Here is an 18,944-nt window from a genome sequence, read left to right as displayed (position 1 = left end):
GGGCTGCACATATGCACTCAACTCTTAGCATGATCACACAACATGACAAAACTTGCAGCTATAGGCAGTGCATCCCATGGCCACAGGCACACACAGTGAATTAGTTTGGTTATTTGTCACTGATGGGCTCACAATATAGGTTTGGTATTTCCCAAATCCAGAAAACTTCACAAAATGTTGATTGTATATGCACATGTTTCATTCTCCAAACTGAAGCAGCTTTACAAAATGAACCTCAGAATGCTTAAATGTACATGATGTTTGGTGATTGGTGCAAAAGGTCAACACTCATTAATAAAAAAGTTGCAAAGGAATTCAATGGCATCCAGTTTGATAAGTGCCAGTCATTTGGCATTTGTTGCAGCTAGTTAATTTCCAAGTGAGTGGTCAATGATTTTTCCATAATAATGCAACAGTTAGTTCATTTTCAAGATGCTAGAGGCTGCTAAACCCAGGGCCATCAGCCAGTTGCCTTTATCTGCCTCAGTTCTTATGCAAAGGCCATTACATATCATATATCACTGCTGTCATCATCCTGGCCATGAGTGTAAGTTTAGCTGAGAGATTAAATGCCAGGTCAGTTCTTAAAAGGTTTTGTATCTCTGAGGTACAATGCTCCCTTCCACATGCCCCCCCCCCCCCCCCCCCCCTCCTACTCCTCTTTCTGCACACCACCTTTCAAACACTGCCAGTATTCCTCCTCACACTGCCCAAGCATTGACCTGGCAGCACTGCCTGGAAAGTGCCCACATGCCACGAGCCTTGCCGTGGCTGGGGCGACCGCGACCCCTTCTGAGCTTCACCCCCCGTCCCGGCCAGTCCCCACATCCCAGGCGCCTCGCCGTGGCCTGGGGTGACCGCGACCCCCGACTGAGCCTCGCCCCCGTCCGGCAGCGGGCGTCGGTGGCGGCGCCGGCGACGATGGCGTCCGACGGCTGCGAGCAGCGCTACATGACGTTGCCCCGAGTATGGCGACCGCGTGCCGATCGCCGAGGACGTGTCGCGCAGCCTCGAGCCGGGCGCCTTCCTCGACTCGATGCTGGTGACGGCCGATCAGGACGAGTACTGCGCCCTGCTCGCCGCCGACCCGTGCACGGCGCGCGCCAACTCCGACCTGCTGCTGGAGAGCGGCCGCTCAGGCGACTCCGAGGTGCGTGACCGCTGCTTGGCTCGTGCGGTGGCCGTCCGTACGGCTGAGGAACCACTGCCAGCTCGGTGGTTGGCGTTATATGGTGTAGTGTGTTTGGTTCTCTAGGCTAATCTTATTTAATTTTTTGCCATTTTTGGTCCTGTCCCGAGGTCTTGTAAGTTAGGGTAGCTGCCATCTGTTATGATACGCTACCAGGCCAACAGGGTCACAGCGCGGTCCTATCAGTGTCCTGATTGGCCAAACTGTACTGTTTGGATGACAATTGAAACATCACATTATTGCAGGTGCTGCCACCTATAGCGTGGCGCCAACAGTGTTTCGGCTAATACTAGGGGCATTTGCCAGGAGCTGGATGGTCGACTGAACCTGAACGGGCTCCAGCTGGAGACGGCCTCGGTTCAGTCCAGCGTAACCGAGTCCGACGAGAGCACTGATCTGGAGAAGCTCCGGACCGAGGACATCACATCCACACAGAGTGGAGAAACCAGCAGAAACACATCTTTGTGCTCAGTGAATCTGGGAAACCCATTTTCTCAAGGTACGACGCGAGCACTTTCTTATTCTTTGTCATGTCGTGTTAAGGGCAAAAGGTGTGGAACAAATTTTGTGTCCTCTATTGTCAATTTGCATCGGTTTTGTACACCTTTGGGCATTACATTGGCTTGCACATCATGGAAAACCACATGCAAAATCTATCCACTTCTTGTAACTGTAGGAAGTACCATCATAAATTGTTATGCGCGAAACATGTGTAAGTAAACAGAAAATATAGCTGTATGCAAGGTTATAAAAAGGCTTAGTTGACAGATAGGAGTACATGTTGTGACAACTGCCAAGCTGTAGTTTATTCAGGAAGTAGTACACTGTCGAATCAGACACTGATTCTGCAACACATGCAAAGGGCTCATTAGCAGGAAGCTAGCCATACACAGCATGCAGGCTTGGGAGCTGGCTTAAGGACATGCAGCATGCGGCAACGAGAGCGTCCACGACCGCGTGCACCAAGCAACCACCACGCAAGCCAATACTGCATGGACACCAATGGCACATGCACAATCACCAAAGCATGCACATGGAACCCATCACAGTATTTATGTCATATAAATGGTGAACACTCATCAGCATACCTTGCTCCCTTCTTTTGGGCAAAAGGTGTTTCCTTTGGCCTTTTCCTTTGTTTTATAGTAAGGGTATTAATGTTTGGGTCACCATTTGTGCTGGCACTCAGGCATTCTGTGCGAGCGTAATGATCTGCCTTTCTTTCGACAGATACGGCAGTGAGGAATAACTGGGTGATTCTGTGTTTTCCTCTGGAGGACATGACAATGAGCAGCTTCTGGAGACTTATGCTCCCCTCAGTCAGAGGCAGATGGTGACTTGTGCTTGCCTCAACATATATGGCAGTGAAGAGCAGCTGGTGACGTCGTGCTTCCCTCCAACAGACATGGCAGTGGGGAGCAGCTAGTGCTCTCCTCTGATGGGCACGGCAGCGAGGAGAAGCTGTTCACGCCGTGCTTCCCTCCAACAGACACAGCAGTGAGAAGCAGCTGGTGATGCTGAGATTCCCTCCGACAGACACTGCAGTGAGAAGCAGCTGGTGACGCTGTGCTCCCCTCCAACAGACACGGCAGTGAGGAGCAGCTGGTGACGCTGTGCTCCCCTCCAACAGACACAGCAGTGAGGAGCAGCTGGTGACACTGTGCTTCCCTCCAACAGACACGGCAGTGAGGAGCAGCTGGTGACGCTGTGCTTCCCTCGAACAGACACGGCAGTGAGGAGCAGCTGGTGATGCTGTGCTTCCCCTCCAACCATAGCGTGACGAGAAGTTGGTGACGTCGTGCTCACCTCCAACAGACATGGCCGTGGGGAGCAGCTGGTGCTCTCCTCTGATAGGCACGGCAGCGAGGAGAAGCTGTTCACGCCGTGCTCCCCTCCAGCAGGCACGGCAGTGAGGAGCAGCTGATAACGCTGTGCTCCCCTCCAACAGACACGGCAGTGAGGAGCAGCTGGTGACGCTGTGCTTCCCTCCAACAGACACTGCAGTGAGAAGCAGCTGGTGACGCTGTGCTCCCCTCCAACAGACACTGCAGCGAGGAGCAGCAGGTGACGCTGTACTTCTCTCCAACAGACATGGCAGTGAGGAGCAGCTGGTGACGCTGTGCTTCCCTCCAACGGACACTGCTGTGAGAAGCAGCTGGTGACGCTGTGCTCCCCTCCAACAGACATTGCAGCGAGGAGCAGCAGGTGACGCTGTGCTTCTCTCCAACAGACACGGCAGTGAGGAGCAGCTGGTGACGCTGTGCTTCCCTCCAACAGACACGGCAGTGAGGAGCAGCTGGTGATGCTGTGCTTCCCCTCCAACCATAGCGTGACGAGAAGTTGGTGACGTCGTGCTCACCTCCAACAGACATGGCAGTGGGGAGCAGCTGGTGCTCTCCTCTGATAGGCACGACAGCGAGGAGAAGCTGTTCACGCCGTGCTTCCCTCCAGCAGACACAGCAGTGAGAAGCAGCTGGTGATGCTGTGCTTCCCTCCAACAGACACTGCAGTGAGAAGCAGCTGGTGACGCTGTGCTCCCCTCCAACAGACACTGCAGTGAGGAGCAACTGATAACGCTGTGTTCCCCTCCAACAGACGCTGCAGTGAGAAGCAACTGATAACGCCGTACTCCCCTCCAACAGACACGGCAGTGGGGAGCAGCTGGTGACGTGGTGCTTCCCTCCAACAGACACGGCAGTGAGGAGCAGCTGATGACGCTGTGCTCCCCTCCAACAGACACGGCAGTTAGGAGCAACTGGTGACGCTGTGCTCCCCTCCAACAGACACTGCAGTGAGGGGCATCTGATAACGCTGTGCTCCCCTCCAACAGACACTGCAGTGAGGAGCAGCTGGTGACGCTGTGCTCCCCTCCAACAGACACGGCAGTGAGGAGCAGCTGGTGACGCTGTCAGGCGTGATGCAGGCGCTCGTCTCGTTCGTCCAGGACGCGGGTGACTCATTGCGCGCGCTGCGCACCGGCGACCGCACGATTGTCTTCCTCAGCCGGCCGCCACTCATACTCGTGGCCGTGTCGCGCGGCCCGGAGAACGTGGCCCAGCTCACCGTACAGCTGTCGTGAGTAATGCAGCGCTGTCGGGCGCTCGTTTCATTGCCTCGGCTGTCCAGCACTTGGGAGTGCTGCGCCGTGTTGGTCGTCTCAAACGTTTGGTGTTGTTGTGGGCGTCATGCGGTCTGGGTGTTGCGTCAAGGTAGGTGAGTTCTGTGCTGACTTCAGTGTCGAGCTGTTCCCAACTGGCTGCGCAGCTTCCGTGAGTATTGCTGGTGTCCGGGTTGTCGTGGGTGCCACGCTGTCGAATTTCCGCCGCCGTCCTTTGTCAAGCGAGATGGCGCTGCACTCGTCAAGTTGACACGTGAACGCTGACTTTTGGGGGTCATACCGCCGCACGGCTCTTGCCGAAGGCGTTAGACAAGCCCTCATCTCCGCTCCGCCGGCGCGTTTCAGACACATGTACTGCCAGATCCTGTCGGTGGTGACCCAGTCGCAGCTGACGAGGATAAGCGAGCAGCGGCGGCAACTTTGACTTCCGCAAGCTGGTGTCTGGCGCCGAGCGCTTCTTGGACCAGCTGATCGAGGCGGTGGACGCGCGCGCCGTCTACCTGCTGCACGCGGTGCAGTGCCTCCGGCTGGAGCCCGGCCCGCGCGACGCAGTCATCACCGCCATACAGAGCGTCTGCGCCAAGATCAAGGTGTGACGGTGGGCACCGCACGACACCGTTCGCCGTCCACACCCATATAAACGTCCTCCGGTATTTTGTCGATGCGTGTAACTGGTGTTGTCCTTCATGTTGGGGTATCTCATGCTGTTTGTCGCGATAACTGGATAAGTTTTACACATTGGACGGCATTCAAATGGGAGGAACCCGATTGGAGATAGAAAGTTCTGAGCAGTATCTGTACCAAGGTCCCGTGACAACAAGATCGCTGTGATGCTGCGCGTGCCACCTGTGCTCCTGGGGCGGTGGCCGGAGCGGGCCGGCCAGAACGTGAACACACAGCAGCGGGTCCTAGTCCACCGGGGCTGTGATGTGATGGCAGACTCACCACCCCTCCCGCTGTTGGTGAGATCTTCTGGCCCCCGTTGTGAGACTGTTCCCACGGTCCGGGCGCGGGCATCCGCCACCTGTACGCTGCTTCGGGAGCCGGCGTCGGGCTGCGCCCTCGATGCACTGACGGTTGGGCGGTGCTCGCACTCGCCAGGATCTGGTGTTCGCGCTCCTCATCTCGGGCGACCGCCTGATCGGCCTGGTGCGCATCCGTTCCCACTACCTCCATCCCACCGACTACCACATCGTCTGCAATATCGTCTCATCCACCGAGTCGTTCAGGACGGTCGAGGGGTGGATCCCCATCTGTCTGCCCAAGTTTGACTCCAGGTGAGCGGCAGGGACGGGTCTCGAGCGGATGCTGCGCAGTGCAGGCGGACCGCGTTGTCGGTGTTGCGAGTGACTTTGTGTGGGATTTAGGGCGGGTGGAAGTCATGTCTCCCGGGCTTATTGACGAACCGGCATACGAAGTACAGCAAACTGTACTCCAGGAATGGGTACCCACTCTTCCAATGTAGATCCTTTGGCATCTGGGTTACTTTTTGCTCCGCGTGGTCACGAATTTTTAAAATGTACTGGGTGTTTTATTCGTACGAAACACGGCAACTTCATGTGGCAGACCTACGCCATTATCACTGTTGTGTTTCCAAGGTTTGACTGTTTATTATCATTATTTCACATGGGAATAGTGGACGCCGTGACCCACAGACCGTTAAATTATACTGCTGTTTGTACTTACCCATGCTATATCAATGACGTCTAGTACATGGTCACATCGCTGTGCGTAATTTAACTAAATGAACCTGCAGATGCGTTCACATCAAAGCTGGTTTGAAAACGGGCTTCAGGCAGATTGATACAACAGTAGGATTATCTTAGGCACGGGTGGTCTGACGACTTTCCCCAGATGTAGCTGTGAACTCTATTCTGAATGCGCAACCTTTGTTCGATAAGCTCCAGTAGGTGGCAGTGACTTCCGCTCGTATCCGTGATAAGACGCATGTGCTGCGACATGCTGGAGAACCGTTCCATCGAGACGCAGTAACGCGGACCCGGCTCATGTCAAATCTGACCATCATCTGATGGCGCATATCTCTGCTGCGTCCACTGGCGTCTCGACACGTCGCCCACGCAGTTATGACACGAACAGCGCACCGTCGCGCCACTCCCCGCGCGCGCCGGCGCGGATTGGCCGCTGTCTGTGGCCTGGCGAACAGCGGGCCGAAGGGCGGCCGTGACAGGCTGCGAGCGCGGGCCGCCGAGCGTCGGCCGCGTCGGGATGCAGATGGGCCTGCTCGGGCGGCGGTGCCGTTGACCCTCGAGCCGGGCGGTGCGTCCGCTCGGGGCCTTACTCGGGCCGGCGGCCGCCGCGGGCGCACGCCCATCGCGTGTCCAGCGCGGCGATTGCGTAAGCCGCTGCGGTGGTATGCCGAGGCGTGTGAGCCCGGCCGCTGCCGCCCCGGCAACCGGGCGATCGTGGCGATGGTGTGACCATGAACGGAGCGGGTGCTCTTGTGTTGGAATAACAGGAAGTCAGCCCGTCCCTTGTAAAGACTTCGCTCTCCATTCAGCAGGGAAATGCTGTTAGGAGTGGGAGCTCGCCACGTTCGCCGGCCTGAAGATTGGTGGTATACATGGAATGACTCCTTCGAATATTAACATACCCATCTTGTTTTTATGACGTGTTCGAAGAGAAACACGCTCTCATAAAGTGGCCGCAGTCCAAAGATCGAAAGGTCGACACGAACAGCAGAACATGAGGGACTTAGGTTTCAGCTGTATCGATGCAGGTGGCCGTAACTGGCAACTCATCGCAAACTTCGCTGGAAGGACACGCGCTTTTGTTTGCACATTCTTGTGCGTCTCGCGTACTTACCATTTGACAAGATGACATGTAGTTACATTGCCTGCCGACATGCTCAACACTCTGCTATGAAGAGCGTGCTGATGTAGCTATAATGCTGCGGCGACATAACCGTTTTTTTATTTCTAATGTGAAAAAGCGCCAGTTTGTTTGTATAATGGCCCTGGCAGCCAACGTGCCTTAAAACTCAATACTACGTGTGGATTAATCGTACTACTTTGTTTAATGGCGCCTTTTGCATACATTCTGCATGATGTCACCTTTTGTGAAATCATTTAGCTATTCGGGTGTCTTTATTCGTAAAAAATCCCCTTCTGGCCGTGAACCACCTCTAGAGCGGAGGACTGTTTGTTACCCGCACCTGAGAACCTTCACTGCCCCCCCCCCCCCCCCTCCGGCTGAGACCTGAGACCCCCGTCACCTGCCCTCGAGGCCTCTGAATGCCTGTTACGTGTCCCCGAAGCCGCTGAATGTCTCACGTGTCCCCGAGGCCGCTGGCTGTATGTCACCTGCCCCGAGGCCGTTGACTGCCTGTCACCTACCCCGAGGCCGCTGAGTGTCTGTCACGTGCTCCCGAGGCCGCTGGCTCTGTCATCTGTTCCTAGGCCTCTGGCAGGTGTGCCCGAGACCGCTGACTGTATGTCACCTGCCCCGAGGCCGTTGACTGTGTGTCACCTACCCCGAGGCCGCTGAGTGTCTGTCACGTGCTCCCGAGGCCGCTAGCTCTGTCATCTGTTCCTAGGCCGCTGACTGGCAGGTGTGCCCGAGGCCGCTGACTGTATGTCACCTGCCCCTGAGACCGCTGACTGTCCGTCACTGGCCCCGAAGCCGCTGAGTGACTGCCACCTCCCCTGAGACTTGCAACCATCTGTCACCTTTCGAGCTGCCGCCTTCTAGTAAATGCACCGGTCTCCCTCCCGATGAACGCTACCTCTGCAGCGCGTAACGCTTATCTGTCGTCGCTGACGATAGCGTTACGAGCGCACTCCCGCCCTCTGCCACCACGCCCAGTGTGCTCTCCCTCACACAACCGCGGCGCACATGAGACGTGTGTTTGCGTCTGTTTCAGCGGGTTTATGTACGCGTACGTGTGTTACATATCGGACGACTGCCCGGCCTGCCTGGTACTGCTGACCGCCGACCGTGAGAGCTTTCACGCCCTCTCGCGGGCCAAGACGAAAATAGCCGAGGTCAGTGGCCCGGCGGCGGCCGGCGCGCTCAAGGTCGCCGGTGACTTGTTGATTGCCTTTCAAAAGGAGGCGCTGCTGACGCTGGCATGGCCTTCTGCGGGCTGATACGAGCTGGACATCGGTCGTGTGTGTGTCGTGCTGTTGTTGGCGCACGAGATCGCGGCGACCGGTCCGCTCCCGGTTCGACAGGGTTTCAGGCCCTGAAGGGTACCGACAGCACTGTCACGGCGCACACTTGTTGATTGACAGGAAGCCCATGGCTTACCGCATATCGCACGCAAGCGCAGGTGCGTTCTTACGCACAAGCGCGCGCCGAGGCGAATGACCTCGCGCTAGCAGGATTTCAGCAGCACGCCCCCTGCGCGCCCCAACGCTCGCAGCCGTTATGACACGACGCAGCGGGTAGAAGAAGGAGGTTTTTGGGTGGACGCAAAGTTAACATATCGCGGACGGGAGTCCAAGCACCAAACCATCGTCCGTCTGTTACGCGCTGCCGACTGTTTGCCGAAATTTTTGAAAGAAGTCGTCCGCGTACTCGGGAGGGAAAGGATGGGATGCGCTGGTGGTGGGGTGGGAGATTTGCAATGTCGCGTGCTTAGGGAATCTAAACGACGTTTTACTGCTTTAGTCCCATAACAGGGTAACAGTGCCTGTACCTGTAGCGTCAGGCGTGTACGTGTATCTGTAATACGTTACTCTTCACATGACGCCGCCCAGTTACGACCGATTTTCTGTTTACGTAGGCGTTCTGGTGGCGGTCTTGTGCCTCTTATTTGTCTTACATGAATACTGACCGTGGCCGCTCAGGGGCGTCTGACATCTGCTCTGGATGATCGCCCCGGCTCGACCCAAACTGTCAGAACGGTCAGTGGCCTTTGTTCGCCGCCACTACTGAACACAAGAGTACGCCTCGAGGGGGGGGGGGGGGGACTGGCGCGCACCGGTCATGGGGCACGCTGAGTAGACAAACCACTCACAAGATGTGTTTCGTCGTGATTGATGTGCCGCTGCTGAACGTCATGAGCACCTGCTGTAACAAAAAACAAGAACAAAAAACTCCAGGTCCTTGGAGACGCCTCACTGTCCATCCTGTCCACAAAGCCTGTCTTTGTTCACACCTTGCAGGATCCAGACCCATCCCTCGGTCTCCGTCACGGCCAAAGCTGCCGAGCGGATCGCCCTGCGCCAACTCCATGTGTGTTTCTCTTGGAGCAGTCTTCCTGCTCATGCTCAGACCGGTTTTATGCCTTGTCGGTCGGCTGAGACGGTGCTGCCTGAACACCGCTTCCGCCCGAGGCGGCGCTGCGTGATCGCCGCTTCCTACCGCATTCTGTTATCGACTGATGGGACGGGAGCGCAATCTGCTGTTCATTTGACGTTAGTGAATATCGTCATGCAAGTGATTGGCTGAAGCTTTTGACAAAATTGCGGTTGCGTGGAGCTCGCGCGGAATGATTCCGCTCTTGCCTCGCTAACCGTGCCCAGGGCGTCTCCACCGCGAGGTCCTCGTACGCTGCAAAACAACGCCGGAGCTTTTCAGGGATCTGCCCTGGGGCCCATTCCTCTGGTTCGTTTTCGCCGACGACCTGCGCCGCTCTGCGCCTGAGGCCCACGCCATTCAGTACGCCGATGACACGCAGATTTTGGTGCTCGGCGGGGAAGATGCGTGTGCCCTGTCTGCCCAATTGAGGGCTGCCTCTCCTCACTGGGCATGTGGCTTACTGTAAACTCTGAAAGTGAATGCAGAGCCGAAATTGGATGGTGTTTGGCAGGCACCACAATGCTTCTCCAATCCGAATTCACTTTTGTGCAGGGTACTACTTGTCCCGATTTCACGGCATTGGGGTCGTTTTTGACCGATTACTGTTGCGGGGCGCTCGCATGGCTCACTTTGCACGTGGTTGCCCCAGACTTATGGTCGGACACAGCCGCTCACGGTATTACCTTTCTCAAAATGCAGTAATGCAGTACACAACCTGCTTCTCTTACACGTAGGATAGTACATTTCATTGCCTGGGACGGCTCTGTCGAAAACCCTACGCACATTCCGAAGGTCGGTAACTTCAGCACGAGGGGCAAACCTGGCAAACCCGTATTCGATCTCGTATCGAACGTCGTGAGAGAATTGAGCTGACTTGCCTCTAGCTGAGCATCGCCGCGTCATTTCTGTTCATAACTCTGGCGAGAATCTTCGTTTCTTGCTCGTTTCTACAGACAGGATGCCACCGGCGCCCCAGGTGCGCGCGGCGGGACGGGTTGTCGCACCTTCCGAACATCTGTGCCATAGCTGGCAGGCGCCAGTCTGCGTACTGCTCCCCCTCTTCTACACAACAGACAGCCCCTTGAGACCGAAACTTGACTCAATTAAAATGACTTCAAGGCGTAAAAGGACTTCAAGCGTGACAACATGACACAGCTAGTGTTCTGGCCGATATAAGTGGCATCATGCGACGGCGTGGGTCCCCCACACCCAGCAACAGGCGTCAGCAGCACAGCTGGTGTTCTGGCCGATATAAGTGGCATCATGCGACGGCGTGGGTCCCCCACACCCAGCAACAGGCGTCAGCAGCACAGCTAGTGTTCTGGCCGATATAAGCGGCATCATGCGACGGCGTGGGTCCCCCACACCAGCAACAGGCGTCAGCAGCACAGCTAGTGTTCTGGCCGATATAAGCGGCATCATGCGACGGCGTGGGTCCCCCCACACCCATCAACAGGCGTCAGCAGACGCTGATCCCCAAGCCGCGGTTGGTAATTCCTCGCGGTGCAGGCGGAGCTTCCGCCTCAGCAATGTCGTCGTTCTGGCCGAGCCTTTCGGTATTAGTTTGAACCGGTTTGGCCCTGCTGGGTCATAATCCTCGTTTTTGTGGGAGGTGGGACCAATGACCGTGTTTTTGTGCCCGTGGTGCCCCACTTTCGATTGTAGCTTCCGGGAATTCTTCGTTTGTTGTCGCATTTGGATTAGTAGGAGGCTTACATCACTGCTCGCCTAGCATCAGCCGTTAGTGCGGTAGTAATATAAACTATGACTTGGGAATAAAAGACGTTTGGTCCGTCATGCCTTTTCCACCAACAGCACACGAACAACCACAGCTGGACTGTTACCTGCATAGCAACCGATTAGAAACGTTTCCTTATATTGCATTGTCCTTTGGAGGCACGTAGCAGAAGTGGACTCGGTGGACAGAGAGGAAATAATGCTGATTATCTCTAGAACCCAGCGAACTTTACCAAATTTCCGCAAAATCACTCAAAATCTCGTCCACACATCTTGTATCAGGGGGGGGGGAGAAAACAGAACCCTGGGCCCTCCACTTGGTTTCGTCCCTTGCCCTTTGGTACCTGCGTTGGCATCTGGAAACTTTTGAGCGTGTGGGCGGGGATGTTTTCTGTGGCCTTGGTGTATTTCGTAACCCCGACTGTTTTGGTCTGGCCGCACGCGACCGTCTCGTTCGGTCTGGTTTGGCCCCCTCCGGTTGTCGCGTTATGCGCGGCCAGGCTGCGCCCGACGCCTCGTTTTATTTGATCTGGCCATACAGCACTCAGTCGGGCCCCACCCGGTCCTCGCACGCCTCCGATCACCGCGTGGGCGGGGCTTGGAGAGCGCTCGTGCCGGCTGGGGTGCCGGTGCTGCTCGGGAGGCAGGGTCGGCCTCGGCGGGGGTCGGCCCCATAACAGCTCTCGATGCTGTGGGACTTGTAGCGTGGCATGGCAAGGAACTGATCGCAGCGTTTAAACGTATCTTAACGGACTATGACGGAAGCCTGCTTTATGGTGATATGTTTTCCCTGAACAATTTTGTAAAGACCTTCGGTTCGTATGTTTTCCCTGCACAGTTCGGTAAAGACCTTCGGTTCGTAACGTGACCAGCACGAGTGGCCTGCGTCGGGGGGCAAAATCAGGCAGACGGTGGACTGAGCGAACCGCCCCCCCCCCCCCCCCCCCCCCAATTGTATAGTCATGGTCATTAATCTGCGCACTTTGACTGCCCCTCAGAAAATGCAGCAGTGCGGTGCCGCGCAACAGATAGCTATCTCCATAGCTAGCGGCGACTACTCCGTCCAAGAGACAGGTATGATCTCACGTAATGCCATTTTTCACCACGAACGAGCTGCCTGCGTGGTTCGTCTGGCACTGCGCTGTTTCTTCTGTGCACAGGTCTGGGTGCTGACGGCTATTCGAGTCCCCATCGTACTGCGCGTCGCATGACATTCATGGACGAGACCTCTCACTCTGCACATGCTCAAGGCTCGTCCCTTGACCTAGTCGCTTGGACCGATCCATCTTGTACCTCGGGGCCGGCCACCAGCCTCGGCCCGCGCTGCACCGATGCCCTGCTGCATGGTCTTGACGTGACGCACTGTCCTGCATGTGTCGCGTTGTTATCTGTGATCGCCGTCCTTTATGGGTTCTGAATGAGCGATGCTGTGATTGTGTTGTGGTAGCAGGGTTCGAGGCAAACCAGAATTTAAATGAGACAGTGCAATAGCCTTATTCATCGTAGAAAAAAAACAGGGGAACGGAGAGATAGATGCGTTGGTATGTCGGCGACATGCCCTTATGGAAACGAATGGCAGTTGTAAATTCAAGGTGGCCCACCGATGGTCGTACTCAATTTTTCTTCTCTTTTTTTGTTTGAAACAGCGAGCTACAGTTTTTACAGGTCACCAACATTCAGGGGATTTGTTCGGTGCATTAGCCAGGAACATTATTCACATATATAAGACAGCAGTATTAGCCATATTCCCCGGAGAAAAACCGGGAGAATGGGGATATAGTTGGGTTGATATTTCAGCAATATACCTTTATCGAAACAATAGCAGAAGCTATTGTTTCTGTAAAGCTTCTGCTATTGTTGCAATAAAGGCATGTACCCGAAACATCAACCCAACTATATCTCCGTTCACCTGTTTCTGCGAGGAATAAGGCTAATACTACTGTCGAAGCATTCAGGGGATAAAAAAGAGTCATTGCCAGCTATTACTGCGATACAGTGCGTATCTAAGAATTGGAATACGCAAAAAATATGTGAACATGCAAGTTCATTCAAGTAAACAGGCATCACGCACCACGCTTCATTCAAATATGCAAGCGATTTCAAGTAAACATGCATCGTGCATCACGCGTTAGGCATCACTAATGCATGTAAACTGTTTAAAGTTAGCACGCATCACACATCAAGGCACTTTTAATCGGTCATAATGAGCCTTATACGCTAAGGTCTGGTCGCCGACTTTTGTAATAACAAATTCTCTTATTGTGTTGTCTAGATGGTCTTGTGCTCTGTAGACGACTTTTGAGTTCTAAAAGAGGCATAGAGTCCATGCCTATCTGGATATCATCCTGATAGTGTTTTGCCAAAAAAGGTTTTCGAAAGAGGCATTCCCGGTTTTGTTTTTAGCGTTTCACAGGTAGTCATTATTTCTCAAACGAAGGGGGTGCATGGTCTCCCCGACATAGACTATGTCCCTCTCATGTTTTTCGCATAGTTTCCACTTAATTTGGTACGCCACCTTTTTGCGTGCAAACCCCTTGAAACTCAGGCTTGTATAAATGACATCTGTTGCCACCCGGGCACTTAGGCTTTGAAATGGAAGTTTTGGCCAAGGCCTGTTTAACTGGAATCGTTTGCAGGTATGATTGATGCATGATACGTGATGCATGTTTTCTTGAAATCGCTTGCATGTTTGAATGAAGCGTGATGCGTAATGCCTGCTTACTTGAATTCGTTTGCATGTACACGTATTTTTCGCGTGTTATAATTCTTAGTTAGATATGCACTATCGTAGTAATGGCTGGCAATTGCTCCTTGTTTAATCCCCTGAATGCTACTGACCTGCAAAAACTTGTGGCTCTCTGTTAAAAAGGAACATGAAATCGAGTAGGATCATCGGCAGGCAATCCATATTTATTTCTGTTATTCGCTGCGAGAAGGGCATGTTGCCGAGATATCAACGCATCTATACCTCTGTTTTCTGTTTTCTGCATCTATATTCTTCTGTTTTTTTTACGATGAATAAGGCTATTACTACTGCGTTATCTATATGCATGATGTTCCTCGCAAGTGCACCTAACAATTTACAGAATTTAAATGTAACAATTCTCTCTTAGGAATGTGACGAAGTGCGATATAAATATTTGCTATCACCCTTAAAGATCATTTTGTGGCTGTATGGGTGCCATTGAGGCTAGGGATCGTGCGCAACGCCGGTTGTCGAGCGAACACTCAGTGTGGGAGGCTGAGGGCTCCCAGTCCCTGCCAACAGTCACGGGCCGCGTCATCGATCTCTGTGGCGCGGCCTCGCGTCGTCACTGTACCTCCCAGACCGGCAAGGAAGCGTCCGTGAGGATCGAGCCCACACTCGCCACTCACCACAGCCGGATCCTCCCAGCTACCTGCCTGCTGTCACGCCCGGCTGTAGGGCTGTCACGCGCCGGTTGTCGCGTTCTGTTTCATGTCACGTCACCCTGCTTCACATGCTCGCCATTGTCGCACGCGCGGCCACGGCGAATTCCCCGCAGTGCCGTCGGCGCGCTGACGAGCCGCCTCCTCGCCGCAGGCGTGCTGGACATGCGCCACTTCATGTACAAGTGCAAGTCGACAGCGCAGAGCACGTGTCCGGCGCCGAGCGCCGTGTACGCGTCGGCGGCCGGCCGCCGCCGACTGTACGCGCTCTATCACATCGTGCACGGCCGCATCCACGCGGCGGCGCGGCCCGCTCAAGACGTACTACTTCGCCGGCAGCCGAGAGGTGGTGGTCGGATGGGTGAGTGAGGGCGGCGCCCGGCTGGAAGTAGCCCTTGCGCCAGGGCTTTCTCGTGCTGAATCCGTGAACCTGGTTCGTGGCTGAAGTAAGTAAAGTGCTGTCCTGCTTTTTGAAAGCATCTGGATAGTTAGGACCACTGGAAAAATGCTGTTTTATACGCGTAAGTACCGAAAAGTGCTATCTTCTGATTTGTACGGGTACTGTTTGCCAACCTTTTGTCCTCATGCCGCATTATGTCTGTAGTGTTTTGTTGTAATATGGGCGCTGTGGATGGCTTTGCACGGTAGTGGTGCCATCACTACGACAATGTCCTGGGCCGTAGCTTTACTGCATAGTGGGTCGGAGCAATAAGTTCAAGAGTGCCGATAGTTTCATTGTTCTGCATTCGTGTAGACTTTAAAGACAACATTTTTCTCAAATGCAGCAGCTGAGCGGACCGTCTGTGCCCGCCCCACAGGTGAGCCCCGGCTTTGAACTGTACGCCGTGTTCGAGCCACACGTCACGCAACAGACGTCCATCTCCGAGATGAACCGGCTGCTGCGCTGGATCAAAGACCACGAGCGACAAATCTTCATTCTCGGCTCGCCCGTCTTCTAGGGCGGCCGGCCGAGACCGTTAGGGAACCGCCGGAGTGGCAGGACGGAATCGCTGAAGTGGTTACACGGAACGGCCGGAGTGGATGGAGGGAACCGCTGGAGTGGCCGGGCGGAACTGCCGGAGTGGCGGGACGGAATCGCTGGAGTGGTCACACGGAACGGCCGGAGTGGATGGAGGGAACCGCTGGAGTGGCTGGGCGGAACTGCCGGTGTGGCTGGACGGACCCTTCAGAGTGCCCGGGTGAAACCGTCGGAGTGGCTAGGCGGAACCGCTGGAGTGGCTGGACGGAACCGCGGTAGTGGCTGGACAGAACCGCGGGAGTGGCCGGGCGGAACCGCCGGAGTGGCGCTGGACGGAACCGTCAAAGTGATCGGGTGAAACCGTCGAAGTGGCTAGGCGGAACCGCTAGAGTGGCTGGACGGAACCGCGGCAGTGGCTGGGCGGGACGGCCAGATTGGCCGGGTGAAACCGTCGAAGTGGCTAGGCGGAACCGCCGGAGTGGCTGGGCTGAGCCGTCACGACGTCGGTTCGGCCCGTTTGTGCGGTAGGCCGGACCCGCTGAGTCGGCTGTATGGTATTGCCGGTGTTTCTGTGCTGCAGTGGCGCTCCGGTCTGCGTCACCGATGGAACCCTCCGATGCAGTGTGGGGCCAGCGGCCGGGCTGGTGCGCGCGCCGGTGACCGGGCGGGGGCGCCTCTGCCGATGATGTGCAGGAGCGCCCACCCGCCGACTCTAAGCATTCGCTGAGACTGTGATCAAGCCACGCCGGGCCGATAGGTGTTTGTTGTTATGGCAGCAAGTCATTCAGGGAGAGTGGAATGCGGAAGAATGAGAGGGAGAGGGAAAACGCGAGAGTAAGAGTAAGATCGAGTGAATACGCGAGCGAGGTAGTGAATGGCGTGACTGAGAGTTAGATTGAGTGAATACGGTTGGAAGGCAATGAATGGTGCCAACTTTCCGCGTGCCATCGTGCTTGAGTGAACGAGGGAGGCAATAAGGAAGGCTAGTTTTGTCACCTGGGGGATATGAGTGGTAGGGGCAATGGAGAACGATTCAGTGAGAGAGAGAGGAGACGGTGTAATATTAATGAAGCAGGTCAGGACTAGATATGGATGGAGATATGAGATGCCTGGTTGCAGAGCGTCCCTGCAGACTCTATTCCTGCCCTCGTGTTTTATCGAGCTGAACAAACTGCGTGCTAGTGCGAAGGGGCGTTGCATTCCAGTGACTATTCGCCGTGTGTTTATCGGAGCGATGCCGTCGTTACAACTGTCATGTCAGTCATGCTTTGCAGTGCATATATTTAACATATTATTCGCATGATGGTGTATAGAGCATAGCGATTGAGGACACGGCGACAACGACGAATTGAGTTTTGGCACGGGATGAGTGTGATCACCGGGATCAGTGCTGAGGTTACGGGGCAAAAACGTCATCCACATTCCCTAATCGCTTCTCGGCATCATACAAAACGCTGAAAGGCGACTAGAAGAAAGTGTATCTTCAAGGCACAAGACACGTTACACATCTTCTGACCGTAGGTATCAGGTACTCCTTGAGAAACCGGGCCGGACTCTTGGGTGAGTGTGAACCCGATCACCCCGACTCTGGACCTTACTGCACACCAGTGCTCAGGCCGCGTTCAGGGATGCGTCGCTCCCGTTGGCTTGAAAGGTCGCCCACGCTGCGTAACATTCGTGTTCGTGCGGTGCTGGATGTAACAGTCCACGAGCAAGTGAAGGCAGAAGGACTGGTGCGGGCCGTGTGTGTGTGAGCCGACCGCAGGTCCCTCCGCTGGACTGGTGCGAGCCGTGTGTGTGTGAGCCGACCGCAGGTCCCTCCGCTGGACTGGTGCGGACCGTGTGTGTGTGAGCCGACCGCAGGTCACTCCGCTGGACTGGTGCGGGCCGTGTGTGTGTGAGCCGACCGCAGGTCCCTCCGCTGGACTGGTGCGAGCCGTGTGTGTGTGAGCCGACCGCAGGTCCCTCCGCTGGACTGGTGCGGGCCGTGTGTGTGTGAGCCGACCGCAGGTCCCTCCGCTGGACTGGTGCGGGCCGTGTGTGTGTGAGCCGACCGCAGGTCCCCCCGCTGGACTGGTGCGGGCCGTGTGTGTGTGAGCCGACCGCAGGTCCCCCCGCTGGACTGGTGCAGACCGTGTGTGTGTGAGCCGACCGCAGGTCCCTCCGCTGGACTGGTGCGGGCCGTGTGTGTGTGAGCCGACCGCAGGTCCCTCCGCTGGACTGGTGCGGGCCGTGTGTGTGTGAGCCGACCGCAGGTCCCTCCGCTGGACTGGTGCGGGCCGTGTGTGTGTGAGCCGACCGCAGGTCCCTCCGCTGGACTGGTGCCGTGCGGGCCGTGCGGACTGGTGCGGGCCGTGTGTGTGTGAGCCGACCGCAGGTCCCCCCGCTGGACTGGTGCGGACCGTCGGCTCTCCGCCTGACGCCGGCGGCTGGCCGCAACGGTCTGGCGGTGTCCGCTCGGCGCTGCTGGTGTCCGCTCATTGTCTGCCTCGGGTGTCCTATCGGTGAGGTTGGTGTCCGCTCGGCGATGCTGGTGTCCGCTTAGGGCTGTCAGTCTCCGCTCATTGTCTGCTTCAGGCGCCCTCTCGGCGAGGCTGGCGTCCGCTCGGCGCTGCTGGTGTCCGCTTAGGGCTGTCAGTCTCCGCTCATTGTCTGCTCCAGGTGTGCTCTCGGCGCTGCTGGTGCCCGCTTGGCGCTGCCGGTGTCCGCTCAGTGTCCGCTTCAGGGTTCGCTCGGTGCTGCACCTCTCCCTGCGTCTGTCGCGGTGTCGATGGCCGTCGGGCGAGGGTCGCACCAGGAGCCCTCCTGCCGCCTCCCCTGCTCCCTGCTCTCCCTGGCCCACGCTGACGCTGCGGCAGGCCGGGGTCCGCGAAGGTCAGTTCCCCGCGTGGCGTCCCTGTCACGCCCTTCATGTCCTCCACTGACCACATAGCGCGGCCCGTTGGAGGTGGCCGGAATGTGCAGCGAACGCGCGGCACAACATTTGAAAATCAAGCACTTGGCGATATCACCCAAAGGCGTATTTATTTTGAAATATGTCAGCTTTGTTTTACAATTTCATTTCCATGGCGATTTCTCACGTATTCCATCTGCACGCCTCTTTTCCCATGTTTGGTATCCTTTAGTAGCAGCGCTCATGAGCATCGTGTGTCATTTAACAAGTTTGTCCCTCTTGCGAAGAGTTCAGTCGAGCTTCAGCCGTTCACAGCGCTGGTGTCGTGTTAGGCCCTGCTAGCCCCCCCCCCCCCCCA

General features: G+C 56.0%; 1 protein-coding gene across 1 annotated transcript; it reads left to right on the top strand.

Annotated features, from left to right (window-relative positions):
• Positions 1-1,036: 1,036 nt before the first annotated feature.
• On the top strand, positions 1,037-16,966 carry LOC119111690 (vacuolar fusion protein MON1 homolog A-like). The gene is given in 11 exon segments (XM_037235496.1): positions 1,037-1,091; positions 1,595-1,688; positions 4,067-4,264; positions 4,653-4,722; positions 4,724-4,897; positions 5,409-5,584; positions 8,188-8,308; positions 12,305-12,380; positions 14,869-15,017; positions 15,019-15,075; positions 15,533-16,966. Coding segments are annotated over 11 exon segments (1,311 nt in total). The 3' UTR covers positions 15,674-16,966.
• The last annotated feature ends 1,978 nt before the right edge of the window (positions 16,967-18,944 follow it).

This window comes from Pollicipes pollicipes, unplaced genomic scaffold (genome assembly GCF_011947565.3).
Source record: "Pollicipes pollicipes isolate AB1234 unplaced genomic scaffold, Ppol_2.1 Scaffold_7261;HRSCAF=8764_pilon_pilon_pilon, whole genome shotgun sequence".
Lineage (NCBI taxonomy): Eukaryota > Metazoa > Arthropoda > Thecostraca > Pollicipedomorpha > Pollicipedidae > Pollicipes > Pollicipes pollicipes.
This window is presented reverse-complemented; position numbering and strand designations above follow the sequence as displayed.